The sequence below is a fragment of the Prunus mume genome, linkage group LG7 (genome assembly GCF_029339155.1).
Source record: "Prunus mume cultivar Tortuosa linkage group LG7, ASM2933915v1, whole genome shotgun sequence".
Lineage (NCBI taxonomy): Eukaryota > Viridiplantae > Streptophyta > Magnoliopsida > Rosales > Rosaceae > Prunus > Prunus mume.
The window spans coordinates 3,050,992-3,060,776 of NC_142704.1; the positions used below are offsets into that span (position 1 = coordinate 3,050,992).

At 39.0% G+C, this 9,785-nt stretch overlaps 3 protein-coding genes across 4 annotated transcripts; all 3 read right to left on the reverse strand.

The window, feature by feature from the left end:
* Positions 1-179: 179 nt before the first annotated feature.
* Positions 180-4,021, reverse strand: LOC103337678 (uncharacterized). Of its 2 annotated transcripts, XM_008240847.3 has the most exons (5): positions 3,797-4,021; positions 3,495-3,706; positions 2,160-2,932; positions 1,309-1,784; positions 180-548 (listed from the first exon to the last, which is right to left on the reverse strand). In XM_008240847.3, exons 3-5 carry the CDS (start codon positions 2,845-2,847, stop codon positions 519-521), a joined length of 1,194 nt encoding a protein of 397 aa, XP_008239069.2. In that variant the 5' UTR covers positions 2,848-2,932; positions 3,495-3,706; positions 3,797-4,021; the 3' UTR covers positions 180-518. The 2 variants fall into 2 exon arrangements, with proteins under 2 accessions (XP_008239069.2, XP_088897696.1); XM_089041570.1 differs by having other exon boundaries at positions 3,495-4,021.
* A 236-nt stretch (positions 4,022-4,257) lies between these two features.
* On the reverse strand, positions 4,258-4,746 carry LOC103337735 (uncharacterized). Its single transcript, XM_089041276.1, has one exon. The coding sequence runs from the start codon at positions 4,744-4,746 to the stop codon at positions 4,258-4,260; it is 489 nt and encodes a 162-aa protein (XP_088897402.1).
* Positions 4,747-6,263: 1,517 nt separating this feature from the next.
* On the reverse strand, positions 6,264-8,644 carry LOC148915231 (uncharacterized). The gene is made up of 3 exons (XM_089041278.1): positions 8,420-8,644; positions 7,291-8,331; positions 6,264-7,103 (listed from the first exon to the last, which is right to left on the reverse strand). Exons 1-3 carry the CDS (start codon positions 8,642-8,644, stop codon positions 6,264-6,266), a joined length of 2,106 nt encoding a protein of 701 aa, XP_088897404.1.
* Positions 8,645-9,785: the final 1,141 nt, after the last annotated feature.

A 9,785-nucleotide genomic window follows, 5' to 3' on the forward strand; every position in this document is an offset into this window, starting at 1 on the left:
ATGAGACTTAAATATTTTAAATGATGATCGGTCACTTTAACTCTCACTTTAACTCATTGTATCCTTATTTAGCTGTGGTTGGGCCCACATTTGGAAGTAAGGACCTGTAGACAATTTGCAATGGTGTGCTGCATGTTTGAATGGTTCATAACTACAAAGCTAAGCATGAGATAATATAATTGACCCAAAAAAGAAGCAAAAGATATATAAATAGAAACTAGAGCAACCATAGCTGCAAATTCACATTAGTAAACAGATTAGTCACCACACAATTTCACTGACCAGCCCAATACGAAAACTGTCTACTGCTCGGGTTTGTATTGCTCCCGTCGAAATTATAAGTTCATAATTACAATATAGCAAAAGTAAAGGGCTCAGATCAAATTCTGTCAAGCACATAGCATATCTCCAAAAAGTGCTCAAAGTACCACTGATAGGTGTCTTGCAGTCACAATGAAGTTCTCCAGCATACACCTACATCTCCTTGACAGTTCCTTTTTAGGCTCCCATATGGATCCTCAGATACAAGAATCTCTTGAGACGTATTCCTGAAGCATATGTGCAAAACCATATTATACTAACAGCAGTAAGAACAAGTACAAACGGCTGATCAAAGATTACCACTCAACTATCTACAATACAAAACATGAGAAATTTCAAAATAGTAGTTGATCACTCAAAATAAATATGTCACACACATACATTAAAATTTCTCTTGTTAGAAACAATAAGGTTGAACCTCATTGATGACAAATTTCCTGGGATTTGGGAAAAGCTTAAAACCTGAGGCATCAACAGGGGAACGGTATAAAAGGAACCTCTCCCTAAAATACCCCACTTTTTATTGCAGAATAGCTCAATGATTTTATGCTTTTTGTAACAAAAAGAATACAGATGCAGGTAAATGTATTCCAGGATCTGGATACAAACTTAAATCCAGACAGCAAAAGTAATTGTGAAAAAATATTACAGTTCATTTAGAAAGTAAATATTATTTCATGTTCCAGTGTGTTGTAAGCCAACTGCTATCTTCGCTTCCTTTGGTTTAGCATCCACTGGTACTCACAAATTTGTATTGTACAGCTCAAGTAACTAAGGAATGTTAAATGCATAAGGATATTCATTTGGAGTATAGCAGCACATACACACACAAAGAAGAAGCATAAAACAGAATAAATGACCAGAACATTTAATGGCATGCAACTTAAATGACGTCTATTGCGGGCCAAGAGCAGAGACAACATTTGTCCCACTTTCAGGATTTTCCTCAAATGCATCAAGTAACAACATGTGTCATTTTTTATTTACCTTTCTTTCTTTGACCTTTTGCATTGCATAAGAGTATAAAAACTGACATCTATTGCCATCCTCAGAGTCAGAAGAACTGGAACTAGAACTGCCACTATCACAATCAACCCTCGCCTCCGCAAGAGGCCTAATAAATTCCAATAACTTCTGTTCTGGCTCTATTTCTTCTTCAGCTTGTCTTAAGTTCACTGGATCACGACTTGATGGGTCATTAGTAGTGGAAGTAACACCCGCTTCTGAGCAGTGATTCACCTTAGAACCAAAGGGTTCAAGGTTGAACTTAGAGTGTTGCTCCATCTCTTCAAAATTGTCATCACCATTCTCCTTATCACCACTGCTCGGAGATGAAGCACATTTTCTTTTGAGAAACTTTGGTTTCTTTTGTACCCCAGACAAACCTGAATTTTCTCTGGGTGCACAATCATCATCACTACAGACAATAAAACCAGCGCCTCCGGATGAAAATTTGTGAGCACCTGGCATGGAAGATTTATGTTAGGCATCGCAGAGACATTGGCAACAAGGTTCCAGGAAACTTTGAAGATGACAAATATAATTCGTTGCATATTTAGCAAAACATGTGGGAATTGGCCCTAAGAATAATCATATACACCTATTATCATTACTATACTACATTTATGATGTTCCTTTAAAGAGTATTCACAATTATTTTAATGACAACAAAGTTGTAACATCTATAACAGTACTAGCAATTAACCAAGGTACTTCAAAGTTCATACACACTGATGTATACTTCATAAAGCCTAACAAAACTCAAACGGTAAATTCAGTTAACCAACAGCTGGCAATTAGAATGGATTAAAATGACATATCATAGAGTTCTCTGATACCTGAATTTTGCTGATGCCCATTGCCTTTAGAATGTGGATGATCACTCAAAGGAGAGACTGGTGCACTAGCTGCCGCGCTTCCATTTTCATTCAACTCAACCACATTCTCTAAATCTATGACAGGGAAATGGGTTACACTACAATTGTCCTTTTTACCATCAACAATCATTCCACCATTTCCTCTTCTTCCTCTCATTTTTCTTGAACCCATTCGCCTTTCATTCATCAATTCCTCTGTATCCTTCTCTAACCTTGAAATGTTGTTCTCCCATCTTGTAAAATTATTATGAAGCAAAGCCTCAAGCTTCTTATTTTCACTCTCCAACTCATCGTTCTTCCTCCTGAGCTCCAACATTGTAACTTTATCATCGGATCCCACTCCCCTCATCACCTCCCCCAGTAGCTTCTTGTATCTCTCATTTGCTGCATTTCGCTCTTCCCCAAGGTTAAGCTTTTCCAACCTATCAAATTGGTGTTTTTCCTCCAGCATTTGATTCTCACTCTTCAGCTTAATAATCTCCCTCTTTAGTTTAGTTTCTCTGGCTATTAATTTTTCTTCTACGTGGTCGAAATCAGAAGTCAGAAATGCCGATCTCAACGTCGAAATCAAATGCGAAATGCTAGCAATATCATCTTCCGCTTCATCTTGGCTGAAATTTCTACTTGTGGGTCGTGTCTGAAACCCCATTTTCACGTACAACTCTGGAAAAAAAACAACTCTAGATTGACGCCTTATAAAGGAATTTGTTCAGTGAGGAAACATGTGCAAGTACCTACATCCAGAAACACAAATAAACTATCAGAGCCATAAAACTATAAAATATAAATCTAATTAAGCTGCAGTCATTCAGAAGTGAAATTCAAGCAGCAATCCATCAACCTTGAATGAAACATCTTCTGAATAAGAAAACCAGATTGAAATACATAAGTTACACATACTGGCAATCAGCAATTTGCTACTTAATTACAGACACTAATAAATGAATCATCTACCAAAACATTTATAAATTGAATTGTTTAAAAACACATTTTTTTTTATAAATTTACTAATGTTACAGGACCTTTGATAACTAATATGTATTATCCCTAGTGATGTCCAGTTCATCTTCTAAGAACATGCAACAAAAGTAGCCCAACATGTAATAACAAATAATTGGACTAATAAGCTTTCACTTCCTAGAATACCAACAGACTAAAACCAGCAACAACATTTCTTTTCCTTCATTTATCGGCATCCAAGCAGAACATAAAATTAAAACTGAAAAAAAAGAGGTAACAATGCTCCAACTAATGCATAGCTGAACGGATTTGGCTCCGAAAAAGCAGTTTCCACACCAGATGGCGAAGCCCGGAGGGTTCAATTCTCTGACGCAGTACACCTTAGAGGAAGTCAAAACTGGAAGAATCGTCGAGCTCAACCAAAGCTGAAGAATAAAGTGAAAAGAGAGACGAGGTGTTGGTATCTTTTTGCCAGAAATGGAAAGCAAATATCCTTAACCCTCCCTTCGCTATATTCGGATAATTTAATGCTTTTCACGCACAACTATCTGGAAAGAAAAAAAAAACCCACATCAAACCCAGAGAAACTACGAAACTTGGAACAGCTTAACTCAAAACCTAAAACCCAAAAGACCCACCAGCAAAGACAAAATCTTTGGTCACTTCAACTACCCAACAAGCCACAAAAATCAAGCAATGTAAAGAAAAATTAGGAACTCAACCCCCATGATTTCAAAAACGAAAAAAGTTCAAGTCTTTGAGAAATTTAGCGGAAACAGGTGATAGGACTCTATCTTTCAACATTAGACATTAACCAAGAACAGAGAGAACCCAAAGAATGTTTCTGTATATTTCTCAACAATACGTACAATGGCTCCCCAAATTGGTAATAAAGCCACCTTCAAGGATACAACAGTAATTGTAACAGATTCCCCAACTAACACTTGACATGTGGCTAACTAACTATCCAAAACTGTTTTACAGTTTTGGCTCTAACTCCTAATTCCTATCATTACCCCTTCCCTTTGAAGCTAAGTTTACAAGCATTGAAAACTTATTAGAACAAAAAACAGAGTTGCTACAGCAATTGCAACATGATTCATCTGGAATTGAAAGCAGCTTCAACCTGGGCAATGAATTCTGGAAATCTGGCCTGTAGGTCATGGTAGTCCTCCCACGTGGCATCCTCTGGTGTATGACCCTTCCAATGTACTAGGACATCCACCCCCGCAGCATTACCACGTTTGACTAACTTCCTTTCCAAAATAGCCAGTGGCTCATCTTGCACAATACCATCTTCAGTAATCCGAGGTAATGTTAACGAAGGAGTCACATGAGTTCCCAAATGCTTCTTCAAACAAGAAACATGAAATACAGGGTGGATCTTACAACCAGTAGGCAATTGGAGTTTGTAAGCCACTGGTCCCAACTTCTCTAGTATCTCATAAGGGCCATAAAATTTGGGCAAAAGTTTGTGGTATGAGTGAGCAGCCAAGGACTGTAACCGGTAAGGTACCAAACGCAAATACACCATATCCCCAACCTGAAATTCCCTTTCAGAGCGATGTTTATCAGCTTGAGTCTTCATTCGAGTCTGTGCCATAAGGAGATTAGACTTCAGCAAGGTCAACACTCTGTCTCTGGCAGCCAAGCTTCACAACATTGGCAAATCTGGTAGTGCTTGGCTCATATGGTGTAACCCTGGGTGGGGGCTGACCATAAACAACTTCAAATGGGGTTAACTTGGTTGATGTATGATAGGCTGTATTATAGCTAAATTCTGCCCAAGATAACCAAAGCAACCATTTTTTGGGCTGAGCAGCAGCAAAACACCTCAAATAGGTCTCCAAACACCGATTAACCACTTCAGTTTGGCCATCATCTGGGGATGATAACCAGAGCTCATCCGTAAAGCTACATCATGCAATTTGAAGAATTCTTTCCAGAAATCACTAACAAATACTGGATCCCTGTCGCAAACAATGGAGCTAGGCATACCATGTAACTTAAACACATGGTCCACAAAGAGCTTATCCGGTATAGGCGGTTGCAATAATCCAGCAGGAGTCACAATTTCATACTTATGTTGTTGACAGATGTGGCATTCAGCTACCATTTTTTGCACATCATGTTTCATACCTGGCCAATAAAAACTCCGAGAAAGTCTTTGATAAGTCTTCAAGAACCCAGCATGACCAGCCGTTGGAACTGAGTGATGAGCAGCAAAAAATTTGGGCTTCCAAATCGAATCAGGACTGAGGACTATTCTGGAGTTATATTTAAGGAGACCATTGTCAATGTGAAACTTGAGTAATTGATTTGTTGTAGAAGGAGATGATGCATGAGGGGATTGTGTAAGACCAGCAACAGCTAGAACTTCATGTTTTTTACTAAGAATCTAAGGATCACCCTCATTGTACCATCGTAAATCATCCATCCAACTGTGATAAGGATATGTAATTGCCAAATTCTCAATATACTGCCCAGAAACATCAGTTCCCATGGGCAAGTTGTCCATGGCAAAGACTTGAACTTGGTCAGTAGAAGAGCTGTGACTGATAGGAAATCTAGACAAAGCATCAGCTGCTTTATTATCACTCCCGCCTATAGTGTATCTCATAATCATAGCCCAAAAGCTTGGTGACCCATTTTTGCTGAAAAGGAGTGTGAGCCTTATGATTGAGAAAATATTTAAGACTATGGTGATCTGTCTTAATGATAAAGTGTCTTCCTTGTAAGTAATGATGCCACTTCTTGATGGCATGAACAATTGCCATCATTTCCCTCTCGTAAGTGGAAAGGGCTTGGTTTCTAGGACCAAGAGTCTTGCTGGTAAAAGCAATAGGCCTGCCTTCCTGCTGTAACACAGCTCCTATACCAGATCCAGAAGCATCACTCTCAATGATAAAAGGTTTTGTAAAATCTGGCAAGGCGAGCACCCTAGGAGATAACATGAGTTCCTTGAGCCTGTGAAAGCAGCAGTAGCCTCGGGAGTCCACAAAAATCCATCCTTCTTAGTTAACTGAGTCAAAGGGAAACTTTCCCTACCATAGTGAGGAATAAATTTCCGATAATAACCTGTGAGACCCAAAAATCCTCAAACTTTTAATGTATAGGTACAGGCCAGTCAGCCATTAATTTGGAAGGATCAGCTGAAACTCCTTGCCTAGAGACGATGTGACCCAAGTATTCAATAGTAGAAACTCCAAAGGCACACTTGGACATCTTGACAAAAAGTTGATGATGCGTTAAAATTTCCAAAACAGTATGTAAATGCCTCAAATGATCTGACCATGAAGTACTGTAAACAAGAATATCATCAAAAAATACCAAGACAAACTTCCGTAAACAATTCCGAAAAATCGCATTCATCAAACCTTGAAATGTGGCAGGAGCATTTGTCAAACCGAAGGGCATAACAAGGAATTCATAATGTCCCTCGTGAGTCCGAAAAGCTGTTTTTTCAATATCTTCTGGATGAACTCTGATCTGATGATAGCCACTCCTCAAGTCCAATTTGGAAAAATACTTTGCTCCATGCAATTCATCCAACAGATCATCAATAAGTGGAATTGGATACTTATCTTTTATAGTGAACTCGTTTAACTGTCTGTAATCCATGCACATTCTCCATGTGCTATCCTTCTTCTTGACCAACAAAACAGGAGAAGAAAAAGGGCTATGACTGTTTCGTATAAATCCAGAGTCCAGCAGCTCCTTGACACACTTTTCAATCTCTGACTTTTGAAGTGGTCCATAAGCATATGGTCTAATGCTTGGTGGTTTACAACCAGAAATTAGTGGGATCCGATGATCATGTTCTCTCACAAGAGGTAGTGTAGTTGGGGTGCCAAAGACAAGCAGAAAAAGAATCCAATAAGGCTTGCAATTCATGCTGTTGTGGTGAGGATAAATCTTCTGCGGGTTTGGCCATATTTTCACATTCTACAGCACAAAGAATCACACCATAACAACCTGAATGCAACAACTTGTCCATCTGTTGACAAGAAATAGGCTGTGGAGGCTGAGGCTTAGAACTGGACAAACAGATTTGCTCATTCCCATGCCAAAACTTCATAGTTAATCTCTCAAAGTCCCACAAGATTGGACCAAGAGTTCTCAACCACTGAACCCCAAGCACAATGTCACAGCCTCCCAATGGCAAAGCAAACATATCAGAGGTATATACATAAGTCCCGATGGCTAAAGGAACCGCAGCACAACAACCCTTACTCTGAACTTGTCCACCATCAGCTATCATGACATCACAAATATGAGACTGATCTAACTTCCAACCCAACTTCTTAACCATGCCAAGATCGATGAAATTATGAGAACTTCCAGAGTCTAACAAGACCACAACCGGACAGTTTTTAATTACAGCAGTGAGTTTCATAGTCTTAATAGCAAGAGGAGCAGGAGTACCATACAAAGCACAAGCTGTGATACAACAAGCAGTTACCTCAGCCACTTGTTCAATCTGTTGTAATTCATGAACTATTTCCTCTTCTTCAGAACTATTATAACCTATATCCAACAATAAGATTTGTTTCCTTGCACACTTATGACCCCTCACAAATTTTTCATCACAATAAAAACAAAGATTATTCTGCCGTTTATATTGGATTTCTTCTGGGGTTAATTTCTTGACAGGCATATCCTTCCTAGAAGCAACTTCATTTTTAGCAGGAACTAAATCATTTTGAATGGGTAAAAAAGGCAATCTTGACTTAAAATTTCCAGCAGAATGTGCATACCTCAATTTCTGAAGTTTAGCCTCCACTTCGTGAGCAAAATTCATGGCCTCATGAACTGTAGCAGGACGAAGCAGCTTGACATCATGCTTGAGTTCTTCCTTTAATCCTCCAACGAAACAGCTCAATCGAAAAATAGGACTAAGATCACGGATTCGAGTTGCCAATCGTCGAAACTCAGCAATATAATCCTTTAAGGGACCTGTTTGACGAAGCTTAAAGAGTGACTCTGCAAAATCCTCAAACCCATGAGAGCCAAATTCTCTACAAAATGCCCTGGTAAAATCTTCCCATTTGGACAAAGAAGAAGCACATTCCTCCCATTTATACCATTGCAGAGCCTCACGATCCAGATGGAAAGAAACCATTTTTACCTTTTTCTCAGAAGGCACCGAAAAGTAATCAAAATACTGCTCCGCCTTGTAAATCCATTCAATTAGATCATCCCCATCGCTGAATCTGGGAAATTCGATCTTGACAAAGGGCATCCGATTCTCGAAGAAAAACCTCGTTCCTTCTCGGTGATCCTCTCTCCGCGCCACCGAGAGCCGCCACCGCTGTCGTCATCGATGGAGGCGGGAATGGCTGAGCAAAACCCTCACGACGAGAATCAAATGAATCGAGGCGTTTGTCGATGGAAGTGAACTTATCCTCAAGAAGACGCTGAATTGTTTCCAAAATGACTTGGTTTTTGGAATTAGAGGTTTCCAGCGCAGCAACACGAGCGTCCATTGTTAACGCACGAGTACGAACTCGAGCACGGGTCATATACTAAAGGAACAGCTTAGAGGATCAATGGCCTGATACCAATGATAGGACTCTATCTTTCAACCTTAGACATTAACCAAGAACAGAGAGAACCCAAAGAATGTTTCTGTATATTTCTCAACAATACGTACAATGGCTCCCCAAATTGGTAATAAAGCCACCTTCAAGGATACAACAGTAATTGTAAAGATTCCCCAACTAACACTTGACACGTGGCTAACTAACTATCCAAAACTGTTTTACAGTTTTGGCTCTAACTCCTAATTCCTATCAACAGGCGACCCAACAACGTGATAATGAGGAACTCCTTTGTCGGCAGAGATGGAGGCGTTGAGAAGTCTGAGGTTTTGGTTTTGAAACGACAATAGGCTTCCAAGCGTTGTCTGTGGGAAATTTTTTGAAAAAGTTACGAAAGGAAAAAAAAAAAAGTCACTGGTTTTGTTTGTGAGGGATTTTGAAGCGAAGCAAGCAAGAAATTGAGGAGACTTAGACGTGACAATATTATACACGACCCATTAATCCGACGCGAATTAGCACGAAGTTATGGTGTTGTGTTGATGTAGTATTGACCTGTTAGCTATAAGTTAAGCTAATGGGCTATGTCATGTAAATTCGTAAATACTTGTTAACCTGTTAAGCTCAAGGGCATTTCTATAAATTTATTTTTTTCATTTTTCTCCTTCTCTTCCTCCCCCATTCCCCTGACTCTCCCACTATCTTTCTCTGTGTGTAAGTTTCTTCTATTTTCATTATTTTTCTCAGAAATCAAACATAGCTTTTTTTTTCTTTCTGTTCTTCTCTCTCGCATTGGTTGTGTCATTAATGGAGGTTTATTGATTAGGGAAGGAGGAGAGAAAGAGGAATAGGGGGGCTGTGAAGTGGTTCTGTATGTGGTTTTATTTATTTATTTATTATTTTATTTTTCATATTTTTTATTACTTCTTAATGAGTGAAAATGGTCATGTCGTGTGATTCATAAATTGTAACGGTTCGCATTCGTATTTAACATTTTCTACTCTTTTTTATCATGTCGTGTCGTGTCAACCCATTAAAAAAAGCGTATTGACACAAACACGACACTAACAATACAAACATGACAGGAATG